At 39.3% G+C, this 19,806-nt stretch overlaps 1 protein-coding gene across 3 annotated transcripts in view; it reads left to right on the forward strand.

Moving 5' to 3' along the window:
* The window catches only part of LOC126481650 (peripheral plasma membrane protein CASK), a 650,466-nt gene that overhangs the window by 456,223 nt on the left and 174,437 nt on the right, over positions 1-19,806 (forward strand). For 2 of the 3 annotated variants that reach the window (XM_050105572.1, XM_050105588.1), the window contains exon 4: positions 3,489-3,557. In XM_050105572.1, coding sequence (XP_049961529.1) covers positions 3,489-3,557 — 69 coding nt within the window. Of the gene's footprint in view, positions 1-3,488; positions 3,564-19,806 lie in introns of all 3 variants that reach the window. The other variant, XM_050105580.1, reaches the window with a different exon arrangement.

Here is a 19,806-nt window from a genome sequence, read left to right on the forward strand (position 1 = left end):
AAAATAAATCCAATAAACATATAAACATGGATCTGGACATAGAGGTGGTAGTACTCATCGAAACAAGAAAAATAAATCCAATAAACATGGATCTAGACATGCATACTTTTTCCGATAAACATGTTTATAGGAGGTGTTCAGTGTGGCGTCCATTCACGATAATGCACCCCTATGTCCTGCATCATAAGGTATGATGCGCCCTTTTGAAGTATGCCTGGTTGTTGTTGTACCTGCTGGCACACATTGAAGATGCAATCCTGTAGTGTCCGCACATCATTGATTGGGGTGATGTAGATTCTGTCAGGGACAGTAAATGCCTTGGAAGAACACTTGAATCAGAATGGACGGTGTCTTGAAATGAGGTTTTAGGGATAATGGAATGAAGTTGAAATAAATCAGGCAAATAGAAGATGAGTTTTGCTATTTGGGCAGCAAAGTAACTGATGCTGGGCAAAGTAGAGAGGATTTAAAATGGAGATTAGCAATAGGGAGAAAAATGATTCTGAAAATGGGGAATTTGTTTACACTGAATGCAAATGTGATTGCGAGGAAGTCATTTTTGAAGGTATTTGACTGGAGTGTAGTCTTGTACAGAAGTGGAATGCGGACTAGAAACTGTTCAGGCAAGAAGGGGATTGAACATTTTGAAATTTGGTGCATCAAAGGAATGCTGAAGAACAGATAGGATTAGAAGATAAATTGGGTAACTAATGAGGAGGTGCTGAATCAAATGGAGAAGAAAATAAATTTATGGTACAACTTGACTAAAAGAAGGAATCAGATGATAGGACACATCCTGAGGCATCAGGGAATCAACATTTTGGTAATGGAGGGAAACGTGATGTAAAAATTGCAGAGGGGGACCAAAGCCTGGCTACTAATTCGAGTGAATGAACATCACAATACTTGTGAAGAGATGAAGAGGCTTGTACAGAATAGACTAGCAAGGAGAGCTGCATCAAACCAGTCTTTCAACTGAATATGGCAGTGACAGCAACAACACCAATAAGAAAACATTGACCAAGGTACATGGAAAAACAACCAGATGTGGTGTTACTGAAGTGTGGGTACACCGACTACAGTCAAGTTGGAAAGACATACGTACTGTAGTGATGATGTTATCCCAGCTTCTCAGCCAGTTCTCATGACAATAATGCTACTGGTATTAAAGTACCCAACTTCAACTGCTTGTGATGAGATACACCGTGTTCAGATGTTGACATTCGGGATGGTCTGTTGATGGCAGTGCCAAAACCAGTAATGTATAAATATAAATAAGTAGAATAATAGTGATCTAGACTGAACTAACTTTGAAAAAATGCCAAAATTATTGCTGCCTCTTACATAGACCTCTTTTGGAGAGATTTATCTTCTTGTGTTTGGTTGACAGTAAAGCAAAGTAAAGTGTATTCTCTGCCACGCCATGCAGTGGCTTGCAGAGTATATGGTATGTAGACATAGATGATGATTAATCTCTAGGGGAATTCCACACAGCACCTCAGGGTGTCCTGAGGACAATATACTGTAATTCAGTAGAATTGTTATTGAACAAGTAGGCAAAAAGTTCCTGCTGATAAGTACTCTGACACAACTAACTGAATTTTAAATAAAAATGGTTTATCTTAATGAACGTAGCACTTTCTATGTGGTGTAGCACCTGAATACTTTGTAAGGCAAAAGAAGAGACCTGAAACCTGGCAGTGCTGTTGCCTTTAGTGAAGTCGTCTGTAGATGTGTGGCAACACTGAGGTTTTGCCATGGAGATACGTATAAAATCATGTTAGGTGATTGGTTGTGATGGACCCTGTAAATTGTGGATTTCCTCAAACTCACTAATTAATGAGCTAGGTGAAAACAACAATATGGTAACCAATATAGAAGGTCCATGACACATCTGACAGGCAACTGAAAGTGTGAGGCACATGGATTAATCAACCTCAAGAATTGTAGAGGAAACAGTTGTATACCTCATGCTGGGTGCTGGCAAAGTTTTGCTATCACAGTGTAGACTACAAAACAAGTTAACAGTAATATAAGAAGCAAAAGAGTAACAAGAAATGGAATGTGAGTGCTGATAAGATACCAAACTTAGCAAATGAAATAATATTCATTTATAAAAGCAGGGGTGGTGTACTGTCATATAGTAATGGTAGTGAGCACAACAAATGGCACACATATAGAAAAACAAACCAATACACAAAAGAACATTGGTGCATGGCAGACTGAAACACATCACAGAAAACAGTTAACACTAACTTCTTTTGAGCTCTTGCTCTTTTTCTAGTACGGGTGCACGTGCGGACACACACACACACACACACACACACACACACACACACACACACACCTAAATGTACATGCTTGCTGCTACCACGAGCATGTATGTTTGGGTGTCAGTGTGGATGTGTGTGAAAGTGTGTGGGTACTCTGAATAGAAAAAGGACAAGAGATTGAAAGTTAATGTTAAGTGTTTTCTAATACTTTTTCTGTGTGACACACACACATTTCTTTATAGGTAAATAGTTGCCTTCCTTTTATTTTACATATTTTTCCATCCAGGAACTTCCATTATTGTGTTTCACAAAGGAAATATCCAGCAACAATGATCTTCAGTAACAAAATATTGTGGCCTTGTGGATTCAAAAGCAAAAGTCAAATAGGAAGGATAATAATGTGTGTGCAGTTGCTTGTTAACATCACTTGGTTATAACTTGTCAGCAGTTTCACTCATCTAATGTGATTATCTAACACCACTTCTAAAAATTGCATACAGAAGTTCACTCAACAAGGCTGCTTTCTAATTATATCACTATGTAGCATAGCTTGCCACTCTGGTTCAGTTATGAGTAAAGTTAATCTATATTTTAAATTTTCTTCACTTCCAAGAAAACACTTTTTACACGTTATTTTTACTTTAGTGTTGTAGAAGATTTCTTTTGGAGATCAGTGGCATTATATAAATTTTTTAATGCTATTATCATCTTTGAACAATATTTCTGAAACCATTTTGTGCAATTTATTCTTCTTCAAAAAGTTGTGCAGTCTTTTGTGAGTGAGTGTCTTTTATCTATGATCTTTCAGATAATAATAATTCTAGTGTGTCATTTTGGGTATTGAAAGTACCATACTTGCCAGAGTTATCCAACAGATTATATTTATAAAGCCAAATTCAATGAGGTAATATAGATACACTGAGGCTTAACAGCCTTTACATTATTTCTTCTTATGGGCTAATGAAAAATTCTATTTTCTTATCAGTAATTAAGAAATTATGTTTCATGAGATAGTCAAATTTATAATTTTAATTTTTATCCTTCACCAAATTTTATTGTATTAAGCTCCAGGAATTCATTTATTGAAGTTAACACGAACTTGTGAGTATAAATCTTTTACCCAAGTTTAAGAAGCTTGGACAGAGGACAGTCAGTGTAATAATAAAAGTAATTCATTCAAATTGGTGAGGTAATACTACTTTCTGTTTGTTACAGAGAGAAGCACGAGGATCAGTCACCTTCAAAATTGTTCCATCATACAGGAGTGCTCCACCGCCCTGTGAGGTACAAGTAAGCCCAGCTTCATCACAGCAGTTGCTTGATAGGAATAAGCTTGCCAGCTCTGCATATGAATGATGCATTCTGTGCTCTTCTAATTAGTTTACACCTTTTTCCCCTTCTATGAACATGGGAAGCAGGCTAATTTATTTGTATTTTAGAATATATAAGTAAATAATTGGCCAATATAAAATTAAATATGAAAAAATATTAATTAAAAAGTACCATATTCTTTTTTCCTGCACAGTGCTGCATTCTTATTTATCACATATATCGACAGTATGGCAGTCACAGTTCTGTTGAGGCACTCAAAACTCTAATTCTCCATGCACTCTGATAATGGAAAATTTACACAATCACTTCACAGAACTCATAAATTGTTGCATGTGAGTGTCCAATGAATGGATGTAAATGTTCAGATTCTACATTGTGTGCTGCTGATCATGTGCCTTGTTTCTTTTTTGTTTTATTCTGTATTTTTGATTTCTTCAGAAATACACAAATTTGCTAGTAGCCCAAACCTTGAGAAGCACAGTGATTATCTCAGTTTTATTATGTGTGTTGTATCTCACTTCCTACAAATTTTCCATTTATTGCTTTGAGAAAAACTAAAACTTCATTCTGTCATTCACTGCTTCTGTTGTAAAAGAAAGATATCAGCTTATGGTAAAAAAAAAAAAAAAAAAAGAAACAAGTTCTCAGCTCTGCAAAAAGCCATCTTGCATGTTTTTAAAGTTGTTTTCTAGTGTTGAATGAAGTATGCATTACATACATAAATTCAACTTAAAACTGAAGCTGTGATGATATTCTCAGGAAATGTAGGTGTATAGGCTATCAAGGCCAGTAACTATTTTAATAAAATCTTTTAGGGCTTTACAGCTGGATCGTTCTGATAACTAAATAGCAAATACAAAATAAAATCCAACATTTCAAACAACTTGCAATGGCCCTGTTTGGGATGATGGAAGTACTCTGTTGTGAAAGTGGCCTATATATTGCATCTTATTTTAGTTATCACAGCCCTGGGACATGAGTGAACTGTCCTCAATAACGTAGCAGTTTTGTCACCTGTAGAAAACTGTTACTTGTTGGGTGAAATATTTGATTTCCTTTGTTGGGTGCTATTTAGTTTTCAGAATGATGTGACCTACTGTCGTTAAGGATTCCTGATCTTCTTAAGGATTTTATTCAAATTGTTGGTAAATATGTGTAATAACTTCAGAAGAACTACTTCCATCATTACTTTGTACGCACATTCCGCAAAGAAAGTGTGCGTAATTATACAACTGTTGAATAGAAAATAGTTCCTGCAAAAAAATGTGATATGAAACAACGTTTTGTGTTGAGATATGTTACTACATAAATATGAAAGGAAAGTTTGTTGCACATAAATTGACACAAAGGAGATGGATGGACTTTTGTTCCTCCTCCAAAGAAAATGAAGGGATTGAAGGAAAAGCAATAAAATGCATGTTAGATTTTAACACAAACTACTTTATCCCCTCCCTCCCCACACACCACACATAAACACTTGTTGCACAAATAATAAAGCTTTATGTATGGCAAAACTGATTGAATGAAACTGTAAATATTGTTTGTACATGTTCAGCCCTACAAAACATCACCTTGTGCACAGTACTCTATTAACTATTGGATGTTATAGGGCTGTGTAAACTGAGTAAGACCAAAATGCACCTTTGAATAATTGGTTTATTACTCTGTTTTATTTAAAAAGAAACATATGAACTGTATGCACTCCTGGTACAGACCAGTAGTGTGAATTTTGAGAAAGTTGGCATTAAATTTAAGGAAAAAAACAGATTGGCACATCATTTGCTATGTAACAGACTTCCCTCAGCAGAACAAAAAAAATTTCTTTCAAATGTTATAAATTCATCTACTGTTGAAACTATTTTTACAGAGCAGAATACTGACACAGCACATCCATTTAAATCGTGATTTAGCACAAACTTAAGAAGTGAAGTTCATCACATAGTAGTTGGAAGATAAAAAGGTGAAGATGAAACTTTACTTGGTTAGCAACTTGAGAAACCACATACTTGATGTATTTAGCTTTCTGAAAGCATGGGGCTCATATCAGGGTCTTATTTTTTGGTTGCGCATTTACTTTTGCTTTTTGTGGCTGGATGCCATTGCCACATTGATTTAAGGGGAGGAATGTCGTTTACCATATCCTTCAGCAAATTTCTAAACCGTGTTGTCTATGTTTCCATGTGTTTTTATGTTTGTTTTTTAGGCATAGACTTAGTAACCAACCTGCTATTTCCATATGTGGTGTGACAGACTGCCTGAGCCCAGTCTCTGGGTGATTTGTGTATGAGGCCAATGTTATTAATCCAGAATGCCAATTCGGTCATGATTTGGGTAACCTCCTTGCAAATGAAAGTTGAGCCCTACTCATCGTACTGTATGAGCAAGTAATACACCGAAAGCCAAAGAAACTGGTATATTTGCCTAATATTGTACAGGTCACCCGTGAGCATGCAGAAGTGCCACAACACAATGTAGCATGGACTTGACTAATGTCTGAAGTAGTGCTGTGGGGAACTGGCACCATGAACCCTGCAGGGATGTCCATACATCCTTAAGAGTAAGAGGGGATGGAGATCTCTTCTGAACAGCACATTGTAGGGCAGCCCAGATATGCTCAATAATGTTTACGTCTGGGGAGTTTGGTGGCCCCAGCGGAAGTGTTTAAACTCGGAAGTGTGTTCCTAGAGCCACTCTATAACAATTCTGGATGTGTGGGGTGTTGCATTTTCCTGCTGGATTTGCTCAAGTCCTTCGGGATGCACAATAGACATGAATGGATGCAGGTGATCAGACAGGATTCTTATGTACATGTCACCTGTCAGAGTCGTGTCTAGATGTATTAGGGGTCCCATATCACTCCAATTGCACATTCGCCACACCATTGCAGAGCATCTACCAGCCTGAACAGTCCTCTGCTGGCGTGCAGGGTCCATGGATTCATGAGGTTGTCTCCATACCCATACACATCCAACCTCTCGAGACAATTAGAAACAAGACTTGTCCACCAGGCAACATGTTTCCTGTCATCGATGGTCCAATGTTGGCGTTGAGAGAGCCCAGGTGGGGCATAAAACTTTGTGTCGTGCAGTCATTGAGGGTATACGAGTCGGCTCCGAAAGCCCATATTGATGATGTTTCATTGAATGGTTCGCATGCTGACACTTGTTGATGGCCCAGCATTTAAACATGAAGAAATTTGCAGAAGGCTTGCACTTCTGTCACATTGACTGATTCTCTTCAGAAGTCGTTGATCCCGTTCTTGCAGGATCTTTTTCCAGCCACAGCAATGTCGGGGATGTGATGTTTTACCGGATTCCTGATATTCACGGTACACTCATATGGAAAAATCCCCACTTCATCGCTCCCTCAGAGATGCTGTGCCCCATTGCCCATGCACCAACTATAACACCACATTCAAAATCACTTAAATCTTGATAATCTGCAATGCTAGCAGCAGTAACTGATCTAACAACTGTGCCAGACACTTGTTGTCTTATATAGGCATTGACGACCGCAGTGCCGTATTATGCCTGTTCACATAGCTCTATAATTGAATATGCATGCCCATACCAGTTTGTTTGGCACTTCACTGTGTATAAGGCTCTCAAAATTCCATGTGTGCAATGAAGCTGAAATGTCAATCAGTTGAACAATTTTTTCAAGTAAGTCATTTATCTCATTTAACTTTCTTGTTCTGTTGAAACTCTTACATTTCTTCTATAGTTGTTTTATGTTTTTCATTTATAATTTGTGCTCAATCATTTCTTTTATTAGATGGTGTTTTTAAGTTATTTATAAATCATGTTGCATGTTTTATTTTTTAAAAATCCAACTTTGTTTTATTAGACCGAGAGTCTCATCATTCAGTTATTCCTTTGTTTAGACAAAAGTCTACAAATGAGATGCATTGCTGCCTACTTGTAGTCATGTAGACCAGGACGTCATCCAGGTTGGTTAGCATTTTCTGCTGAACTGTAATTTGAGATGTTTTTAATCGTTTTGTAATAAGCCATTTTCACTTCTTATCTCCTTTGTTGATTTTCTAGCTAAAGCCATGTTTCCATGGTAACTTAAGTTTTGGTCTGTATTACTGTCATTTCATGAATATTTTTTACTTTAGACGGTTTTGGGAATGAGCATTGTGTACAACCTAATTATGAGCTAGGTATTATCTGGTGGTCATCATTAGATTACTGACAACAAAATAGTGTGACATGTTAGATTTACTGTTAATTATTTTGAATATATGGTTCTCAGGTCTGCTGCAGGATCACATTGTGTAACTCCTACAATATGTAATAATGGGTATTGTGGTCATTGTTGACAAAGAACAAGCTCCCCGTAATAGGGACCGAAGTGTTGTCTTCCATGCATATGCAGGATTTCCACTGCTGCTGTGGGATATTCGTGTGGCTGGGATTTGATTGAACCTTGCTTACTGTGTGGGGCATCTACTATGCTGCAACAGGGTTACTATAAGAAAGTCTTGTCCTGCTTTTTGTGGCCTAGTCATGGAAAGCACATTGTACCAGGCCAGAGTCTTTGGAGCCCATTGCCAGCAATTTTGAGGTGAACATTGTGCCACAATTTAAACATATATTTACTTCATTGACATACACAGCTATATTGACATAATTACTCTAAATTCCCAATTAACTGCCTGGTAGAGTGTTCATTGAACCATCTCCATGCTATTTCTCTACCATTTGGCTCTCAAACAGTGTATGGGAAAAATGAACACACAAAACTCTTATGTCTTTTATTTTATTACAGTGATCATTTCTCCCTGTGCAGTATGTATTTTCACACTCTTAGTTGAAAGTTGGTGTTTGAAATTTCATGAGAAGATCTTGCCACAACGAAAAACGCCTTTGTTTTAATGATTGCCACCCCAATTCACAAATGATGGCACATGGCACACTCTCCCGTATTTCACATTAATACAAAAAGAGCTGCCATTATATGAACTTTTTCAATGACTCCATTTTTTAATGTCCTCCATCAATCCTATCTAATGTGAATCCCACACCACACAGAAGTGCTCCAGATGAGGGACAGGACAAGTGCAGTGTACGCAGTTCTTTAGAAGATACATTGCATTTTCTAATTGTTCTGCCAATAAATCATGTTCTTTGAATTGCTATCCCCACATTATCTTTGTGATTGTTCCAGTTTAAATTATATTTTTAGTTGTAATCCCTAAGTATTCAGTTGTATTTTCAGCCTTTAGATGTGTGTGATTTATCGTGAATCAAAATTTAGTGGATTCCTTTTAGTACTCATGTGGATGACTTCACACTTTTCATTACTTAGTGTCAATTGTCACTTTTTGCTACATACATATATCTTGTCTAAATCATTTTGCGACTGGTTTTGATCATCTGATGACTTAACAACATGGTAAATGACAGCATCATCTGCAAAGAATCTTCAAGAAATATTTTATTGAATGACAAGTAATTTTGAGCAAGCAGACAGGGTCTCTGTAGGGAGCCTCCTACCTCCTGTGGTGCCCAGTTATTTTAGAGGAACTTAGAGGTGAAAGGGTTAACTGGGTTGCCACAAGTTCTGAAAATCAGGGAAATATCAGGGAGTTCAAACATGTCAGGGAAATCAAGAAAATATCAGGGAAATTTGAGAAAAAAATTGGAAAAATCATGTTTTTGCCCCAGTAGACGAAATGGTTTGTATATTGAGATGTCACGCATTGTCACTGGCCAGATGCAGCTGAGTACATGTGGCACTTCCTACTCCCTCATTCTTACTGCTTCTCCCCTTCCTACCACTACCATCAGCTTGCAGTCAGTGCTGCCACCACTTCTTACCACTAGTGTAGCAGCTGCCGACAAGAGGCAGGGAGGCATGGGGAATGGTTTGTTTGGACCTGCTTCTCAGATATTGTTGACGCAGTAGCTGGAGATGGCAGTCACGTGTGCATGAGCTGTGTCTGAGTGATTGTGTGGATATATATATATATATATATATATATATATATATATATATATATATATATATATATAAAAACAAAGATGAGGTGACTTACCGAACAAAAGCGCTGGCAGGTCGATAGACACACAAACAAACACAAACATACACACAAAATTCGCGCTTTTGCAACAAACTGTTGCCTCATCAGGAAAGAGGGAAGGAGAGGGGAAGACGAAAGGAAGTGGGTTTCCTTCCATTATATATATATATATATATATATATATATATATATATATATATATATATATATATATATATATATAAAAACAAAGATGATGTGACTTACCAAATGAAAGTGCTGGCAGGTCGACAGACACACAAACATACACACAACATTCAAGCTTTCGCAACAAACTGTTGCCTCATCAGGAAAGAGGGAAGGAGAGGGAAAGACGAAAGGATGTGGGTTTTAAGGGAGAGGGTAAGGAGTCATTCCAATCCCGGGAGCGGAAAGACTTACCTTAGGGGGGGAAAAAGGAAAAAAGGACGGGTATACACTCGCACACACACATATACAGACACAAGAAACTAATTTATATATTAGAAAGTATGCATGATAAGAAGAAAATTGTGGCAGTCGCTTGTGGTTTGTACACTAGGTACTTGTACATTTCTCAAAAGAAAATTCACACAATACCTGTAAAATAATAGACATAACACAGTGGGTAATAACTGACAATAACGAACATAGTAGAACTAACATTTTATTTGTGGTCACTTTAGTGTTGGTTTACACAGCTCTTCCCTGCCTGATACACTTCTTGCCAGAGGCCTACTTTGCTCTGAGGTTATTTCTGAAATCAGTGAAGGTGATTTAAATATGTCTTGCAACTCCAAGGAAATGCATATTTTTGTCTCCAAATGTGTTTCGTTTTGTTGAAATAAAATAACAGTTGCCTTAATGAGACATGTATACCATTTGGCTTGCTTTCTCCATCTAAAAGTAGTTCATTAAAAAATATGTTTATGTTAGTACTTAAGATTTTGGCTCACAGGAGAGAAATACAGAACTCCTTACATTTTTTTGACAATTTATATCTTTACATACCATTGATATCTCAAAATTTGTCAGGGAAAAATGCTAAAACTTGTCTGGAAATCAGGGAAATATCGGGGAATTTCACTAGGAGAAACTTGTGACAACTCTGGTTATATTCAACAGCCCTAATACTATGATATGATATTGTAGTGGCTATGTTATTTGTAAGTGTGATGCAATGTTCAGCAGCCCCGATCCGTTAGAGATACCCATAGAAATGGTCTGCAGTTTCGCCCCATCGTGGAAGTCCACTCATGTGGACAGCTATTCATGGGTCGCAGACATAATGTTGTTGAAATGAGACCACAGTGATCAATCCATGCAGCACGTAACTTGCACAAATACTCTGAGAATCAATACTAATGCATGGCATTGCAGCTGTTATGAAATACACAAAATGTATCCGCAGTTGCAAATATGAGCAATCATCAGCTGTATAAAGGAATGACGGGAATATAAATCTGTGCTGGATCAGGACTTGAACCCGAATTTCCTACTTATTGCCAGTGGTCGCTTTACTATTAGACTACCCAAGCATGCCTCATGGCCAGACACAAATTTCCATACGTCATCAACCATGGTTGTACAACCTGAACACTCACATTCATTATGCATATTCTTGTACAAGGGAGATCATTTAATTTAAAGTCACTTGCCTGGTGTCTGTAGATAAATATGATATTGCTGTGCCTGTGTTGTTCGTAAGTATGATGCAGTGCTCCTTTGCGTGAATTAAATTTGAATGGAAGAGAGAAGACTGTTTCTATGACGTCTGTGAATAGCTAAGATGTAGAACAAAGAAAAAAGTATGCTTTTCTTTTGGAGTGATCCTTTTGATAAGGTGAACATCTACAACTGAGGAAGATATTAATAAAATAAAACATCTGCTTCAGTTGCCAGTGATTTCTTATGTACAAATTGTTTCGAAGCCTAAAGCTTCATCTTCAGGTGACACCAAAAAATTATGGAAACATTAATGTGTTGTGATTGTGCGAGTCAGTCAAGAGGGTTGCACCCACATCAAACATCAAACAGCATGAAGCTTTAGGCTTTGAAACTGGTCATGCAATAAACATGAAATTACTAGCAACTGAAGCAGATTTGTGAATGGGGGCCTCCATATGGTTCCCAAGTTGTGCAGCGACCGTAGACCATAAAATTACCAAATAAGCAGCAACCAGTTGCAAGATCATGTTTTCTTTATTTAATTTTGCATATCGATTTCGACTGATTAACAGCCATCATCGGTGCTACAAATACAAGAATAAAAATGAAAATAAATAATAACAATGACCAAACGAATAAATGTACATAAAGCAAAATTAAATGTATATAGACTCATTAAACCATTTAAAATGCACATACAAATTTACCTTTCAATGTGTATGTTCCCTGGGTAATAACACTGTCTTAAACAGACGTCAAACATGTAGTGATACATAGAGAAATGACTATGACAATGAGAAACCAAAAGTGGGTGCTGCAAAGCAAACCTGCCCTCTATGCAAAAATATAGTTAAAATAAAGATGAGAAGAAAAAATGACATACAAAGTGCGGTAAAATATAATGAAAAATACTGAAAAATTTACAAAAATGGATACATTGACAAAGATTTTGTCAATGTGAAGCTCACAAAAAAGACTAAGAGACTGAAAACATTGCTAAGCTATCAGACAAAGTCCTTCTTCAGCACTAACTAGTATGGAATATACATTGCCAAACATTCACACACATACACATACACTGCTACATTGTCTTGGTCCGCTACATCATACCAGCACTGCAGATTTACTTGGGTGTGGGATTGTATCAGGTGGAGTGGGTGCTGCACCAGCACTGCAACCCTTTTTGGGTGAGGGATTATATTAGGAGAAGTTTGTAAGGGCAGAAAAGCGGCAAGGAGGGTTGGCAAGAAGGGTTGATTTATGGCTCAGAGGGAAAGGTAGCAGGCAAATGGGATAGAAATGTCACACCATTGAGCTTGCTCTGGCAGAGGGAGGTCTATTTGTGTGTAACTCCTTGCCGAATTGGCCACACTTCTGTGGAAGATCCAGGTCCAAGACCTGTCCAGTGCACCCGTCCAGTACATCCTCTTCTAGTCCTGTCACAGGTATATTCTATTCTGTTCGAAATAGGGGTACCTGTGAAAGCAGTCTTGTCTTATACCATCTGCGCTGTAACTTCTGCATGCTCGTTCTTGTTGGGATGACTACCGACCATGTCTCCACCCAAATGAATGGCCACCACCAAACTGTGGTCAAGGCAGAGTTGCTCACGTAATGGCAGTACACCATGCTGAGCATGTAGTGCGTGACTTTTAATAGTTGATTCATGACCTGTGCCATCTGTATTCTCACCTCCAGTAACAGATGCTCTTAACTGCACAGACGAGATTTGTTCTTATAATATATCATTCAGTTACACAATCTTCCTGTCCTCAATTTCCGCTAGCCCTTGTTCCAAACCCAACTCCACCCAAGTCCCCAGGCCTCCCTCTTCACTCATTGTACTCGCATTCTCGTTTCCACAGTCTCCGTCTTCCTCTGTTTGATCTCTACTTCCCAGGTAATACCTCCATGTCATTGTGTGCCACACACAAACTCCCCAGCTTGCACTAGAGCGAACTCATTGGTGCCACATTCGTATCCTGTGCACCTGCTGCCTCCTCCTCCTAGCTGGTCAGCCACGCTTCCCTCCAGTCCTCCTCCCTCTCTCCCTCTTTCCTGACTCTATTCTCCTCTCGTCTACTCCAACTAACACACAACCCGTCACCATGATGAGTTGAGGTGTTGGAAACAAGGAATCAGCTGAACATTGTAGTTGTGTAGGTGTATGGATGTCAGCGTATATTCTTTTCTAGTTAGTTCTAAAGGATATTGTCCAAATGTTTAGCAAATTATTCAGTGCTGTTTATGTTTCTGTTGACAGTATGAACTTTCAGCAGTGCAGCAGATGAATAATCAGCTTTCTGCTTTCCTGCAATTAAACCTAGATGTTGACATGATTCTGAGCGTGGCATGGTGAACAAGTCTGCCATAAAGCAAGACGAGCGCTGTAACAATGGGCCAGAGGCTTCTCATTTGTGACACGGGGAAAACGCGGCTGCAAATAGCGGCACAGGGCCTGTCCAGGCAGAGTGTTGGTGTCCAGTTTAAGTGTGCGGATTCTGGTTCTCCGTCTGTGTTGACTCTCTTTTGTTCAACTGTGGCTGATAATGCCTTAGTACCGCCAGTGCTGGTTCCCATGCCTTGCTGAATTGAAATCCCATGTGTGTATTGATCAGGTCGTTACTTACACAATTTTTGAATGGTTCTTTAATGATGGAACTCTCCACAGTTCATGCTGTGTCTCATGTGAAGACAGTGTTCAGCCACAGCAGACTTTTCTGGCTGACCCAGTCTGGCGTAACGTCTATGTTCAGCACAAGTATCCTTAACAGTGTGACACGTCTGGCCAATGTATGATTTCCCATACAGGCACAGGATTTTATATATCCCTGGTCTCCTTAGACATAGTTTGTCTTTAACAAAACCCAGCATAGTTTGCACTCACGCTGGAGGGCGAAAGACACATTTTATTTGATGTTTTTTGAACAGCCTGCCAATCTTATAGGACACGCCACCAACATACACGATAGAAAAACCATCCTTGTGGAGTTCTATGTTTCTTCTGGCTGCTCTAGAGCTTTAGTGCATGCATGTTAAAATGCACTATGGATCTGTTTATTGGAGTACCCATTTTGTACAAACACAGAGTGAAGATGGCTAAGCTCTGCTGATAAGCTCCCTGCATCAGAGATAATTCTGGCCCTATGAACGAGAGTCCACAACACGCCTCTGCAATGAGATGGGTGATGGCAGCTCATAGCTCGTAAATATAGGTCAGTGTGAGTTGGTTTGCAAAACACACTGTGATCCAAGGAACCATCTTCTTTTCCACAGATCAAGACATCAAGAAACGGGATCTCTCCATTTTTCTCCACTTCCTTGGTGAAGCAAATGCTGGGATGGAGGGAGTTAAGATGTGCCAGAAATGCTGGAAGCATTGCTGCTCCATGTGGCCAAACAACAAAACTGTAGTCCACACATCTCCAGAAACATTTAGGTTTCAACACAGCTGCCTGAAGTTCTTTATCCTCAAAGTTTTCCGTAAAAAGCTACTATGGAAGGCAAAGGGCTACCCATAGCAACACCGTCAGTCTGCACAAAATATTATTCATTAAATAAAAAGTACATCAAGGTAAGCACATGTTTGAAAAGATTAAGATATCCTCCTCCAACTTAGTTCGTGTAAATTGTAATAAGTCCACCAAAGGCACTAGTGTGAACAAAGAGACCACATTGAAACTCACTAAAATGTCAGATCGTTCAATGTGATGTTCACATTTTCCTACCACTGGACTTAGGAGAGAAGCCAGATGTTTTGCCAGGTAATGTATCAGGGCTCCTATATTGCTCACGATGGGGGAAGAGGAACCCCTTCCTTATGGATCTTAGGCAGCCCATAGAGTCGTGGTGGAACTGGCACTTGTACTATTAAGCTCTTTTTAAGATGTTCTGGAAACTGGCTGGATTTGAGGAACATGGATGTCTTCTGTTGTACTGCATCAGTTGGATCTTTTTGAAGATGGCGACACACAGAGTCCTACAGTAAATCCATCTTGCTGAAATAGGATGTTGCAGGCAAAAGAACAGTAGCGTTTCCCGTGTTGGCAGGTAAAATAACTGTTTCTGTGTCTTCTCTTAAGGAACAGGGAGCTTTCCTTTCTTCAGTGTTGATGTTCTGCTTCGGTGCGGAATCCTGGTTATGGCCCTGCAAGCCACTTGCCTTATTTCTTCATTAAAGAAGCATTTGAAATTTGTATAGGTAATGACCTGATCAATAGAGACATGGGATTTCAATTCAGCAAGGCATGGGAATCAGCACTGGTGGTACTAAGGCATTGTCGGCCGCAGTCGAACGAATCTGAGTCAACACAGACGGAGAAGCAAAGTCCGCACTCTTAAACTGGGAGCCAACCCTGTGCCCGCACATGCACTGTGTCCCTATTTGTGGCTGCACTTCTCCCACTTCGCGAATGAGAAGACCATCACCCATTTGTACGGCAGGGGCACTGGAGGTCGCCGTGCTTTATGATTCGTCTATGATGACGTTACAGCCTTAACCCTTGGCGCCTGTGCATCTCCAGCGAGCCAGCATATATATTGGCGAGCCATTGCAGCAACACGTCAGTCAGCACCTGAAAATGACGAGCAACTGTCTCGTCGAAATATTGTGCAACTTCCACAACATTATCACACACAATGCCTGTGAACCAAGGAAGCAATATTTACATTGGTTGTAAACATGTTACTTACGTCATGATGTGGTTCCATCATTGCCATTAGATGTCACTTGTAACACCAATTCAATATGGCACACACACCATTTGTGCATCCAGACATCTTTCCTGCCTTGCGCTTCTTACATCGCTTAGGTTATATGGAAGTGATAATATTCAGTTACTTAATGTTGTTCTTTGAAACTTATTCATAACTCTGCGGAGTGGCTCGCAAACAAAATATGCAGTGCCACACAAGTTGTCCGGCTGTAGATACCTAATGCTACGTGTGCGAAGCCAGACCAGGTTGCTAGTCTTTGATAAAAGTGAAATGCAAGTGCAACACAGTTAACGAAGCTGGCTGTTCAGTATAGTATTTTATATCTTGATCACATTGCAGTTATTCTATAGTGGTAACGTAACTTGTGGGTACACTGAATGTATATTAATTTAAACCAGTAACTTTTCCTGTTTACATCTGCATATTTACAACTACTGGCCACCAAGCAGTGTGTGGCGGAGGGCACAATTTGCACCAAAGTCATATTTTGCCCCCCTCTGTTCCACTTGCGGATCGCACAAGGGAAAAACAACTGTCTGAAGGCCTGAGTACGAGCTCTAATTTCCCTTATATTTGAACGGGGATCATTGTGCGATTTGAAAGTTGGTGGTAATAATATATACTCTACATCCTCGGCAAAGATCGGATTTCAGAATTTAGCGAGCAGCCCCTTCCGTTTAGTGCATCATCTATCTGCAAGTGTATCCCACTTCAAACTTTCTATCAGATTTATAATGCTCTCCCGATGACCAAACATACCAGTCACGAATCTTGCTGCTCTTCTTTGGACTTTCTCAATCTCTTGAATGAGACCCGACTGGTAAGGGTCCCATAAAGACAAACAATACTCTAAGACTGGACAAATTAAAATATTGTAAGCAATTTTCTTTGTTGAAGGACTGCATCGCTTCAGGGTTCTACCAATAAATCGCAATCTAGAGTTCGCCTTGCCCATTACTTATATTATCTGATCATTCCATTTGAGATCATTTCGAATAGTCACAGCCAGATACTTGATGGATGTTACCATTTCCAGAGACTGGACATTAATTCTGTACTCATACATTAATCGGGATTTTTGCCTTGTTATACGCAGTAGGTTACACTTACTAATATTGAGAGATAACTGCCAGTCATTACACCACGCATTTATTTTCTGCAAATCCTCGTTGATTTGTTAACAACTTTTGTGTGATACTACTTTTCTGTAGACTACAGTATCATTGGTAAACAATGTAATGCCACTGTCAATACCATCAACCAGATTGTTTATGTAAATCGTAAAGAGCAGCAGACCTGTTACACTGCCCTGGGGCACACCTGAAATTATGCTTGTTTCTGTTGAAGTCACCCCGTTCAGGACGACATATTGCTCCCTGTCTGTTAGAAAACTTTGTATCCTACCGCATATATCATCGGATAGACCATAAGCATGCACTTTTTGGAGCAAGTGACTGTGCGGAACTGATTCGAACACCTTTCGAAGGTCAAGAAATACGGCACCAACCTGGAGCTGGTATCAAGAGCCTGTTGTATATCACGCACAAAGAGGGTCAGCTGTGTCTCGCATGAACGCTGTTTCCTAAATCCATGCTGGTTTCTGCAGATGAGGTTCTCAGAGTCTAGAAAGGTCATTATGTCTGAACACAAAATATGTTCCATGATTCTACAACAAATTGATGTCAGTGAAATTGGCTGTTAATTATGTGCATCAGATTTTCTACCCTTTTAATAGATTGCTATGACCTGGGCGTTCTTCCGTTTCTGTGGAACTTTCTGCTGTTCCAATGATCTCTGATAGATGATGGATAAGACTGGTGCTATATTTGTAGCATAGTCAACATATAATCTTACGAGGATACCGTCTGGGCCAGATGCCTTCCTGGTGTCTAAGGATCTTAACTGTTTTACAATCCCAGATACACTAAACACTATGTCAGCCATCCTTGCGTTTGTTCAATCATTGAAAGGGGGAATGGTGCTGCAGTCCTCTACTGTAAACGAGTTTTTGAAAGCTAGATTTAGAATTTAGGCCTTCTGTTTATCATCATCTGTTACATTACCTGTTCCATCAGCAAGAGAAGGTATTGAATTATTTGTCGTGTTCATAAATTTTACGTACGACCAAAATTTTTTGGGGCTATTTTTAGAATCTGCTGGTAAGATATTGCTTTAAAATTCGTTAAAAGAATCTCTCACTGACCTTCTGACAGCTGTTTTCATTTCACATAATTTCTGTTTGTCAGTGGGGCAGTGACTACGTTTAAAATGACTGTGCAAAATTCTCTGTTTTCTCGGCAACTTCCTAATATGTTTGTTGTACCAAGGTGGATCCTTTCCCTCCCCTATATTTTCGCTAGGCACATATTTCTCTAGCACGTGGCAGACAACATCTTTAAATTCCAACCAAAAGTGCTCAATAGCTTTGTGTCCCGCAGTGAATGCTTGGAGCTGACTATACTTCCACTGACATAGAAGACACAACGACATTATGTCATGTTGCTGTTGACTGACTACACTGTGTGCCCTATGCTGTGAATATCTGCCGTCATTGGCTGTTGATATCATGTGACCTGAACTATGACTGGCTGACAAAAGTCCGTTGTTATCTTGATTTCATTCCTTTGTAAGCTATCGTGCTGTATTTGATGGAATTAGTATTTATACTTTTATAATATGAAAATATCCTGTGTACATGTAACCATGCTTCAAAGATCTTTCCAAAAAGAGTTGTTTTTTGCTGGTTTCATTTCCTGAAGTGCCATGAGGTTGTACGCCAGTGTATGAGGTTGTACACCAGTGTGTAAAATCCTTACTATTCAAAGGGTTGGTAAGTTTTACAGCTCTGAGGGAAAGCATATTGTCACTTAACATGGAAAAAAATGTACTTTCACCCAGGTTATGGTGTATTTTCACATGGGGAAAAGTGTATTTTCAGCAATGAAAAAGTGTAATTTTAACCGGGAAGGACCTGGGAATATTTTTTTTATCCACATATACATTCTGATCTTCACAAAATTTATATCCATTGTTACTGTGGTCGGTATAGGTCTCTCTATGTTTTGGTCTGAGGTTCAAGATTTTTGCCTGAGCAGTCTTTCATCTCTCATTCCTCTTGCTGAAAGGAGTGTGGGGAAAAACTCACTGAAGTGGAAGGAGATTTTAGCAGAGGAGGAGTTAGAAGTGAAAATGGTTGGGACACATGATACCTAGTCTTAATTATTCACTTAGAGCTTGTCCATTGAAGGAACTCCAGCCGCTATAAGATCTGCATGTGGTCCTCCATTCTTACCATGAGAATTTGGAAATTTGTGGGTGGTACATAAATGCTTAAAAATGGTAGTGAACTGTAATGTGCTTGGCCAGAAGAATAATGTGAGCCAGCCAGTTGATTGTACAGCCATACCCAGAGACAAAGCTTTGTAGTGTGTAAAAAGATTGCCTTCAAGCTGGGAAAGAAGACACCCGTTGTCCTAACAGGAAAGGATAGACTTCCTACCAACGAGGGAGAGGTGATAGTTGGTTGATGAGTGCCTTCTGCCTCACATACAATGCGGGACACGCAGCTCCGGCCATGGCCAGACTCTCCTCACTCACATGCTGCTCCCGAGATGGCTGCCAGCTGTGTGTAGCATGCTTTCCTCAGTGCCTATAACAGCCTTATAACTGCCAGGTAAAAGGCAATTCGCATCTCAGCCCGTCTACCAGGTCCCTCTGTCTCGTAGCAACTATGATTTAAATGCCCTGGTAACAACCCTGAGAATTTTTTAATTGATAATGGGCAAATTATTA

This window comes from Schistocerca serialis, chromosome 1 (assembly GCF_023864345.2).
Source record: "Schistocerca serialis cubense isolate TAMUIC-IGC-003099 chromosome 1, iqSchSeri2.2, whole genome shotgun sequence".
Taxonomy (NCBI): domain Eukaryota; kingdom Metazoa; phylum Arthropoda; class Insecta; order Orthoptera; family Acrididae; genus Schistocerca; species Schistocerca serialis.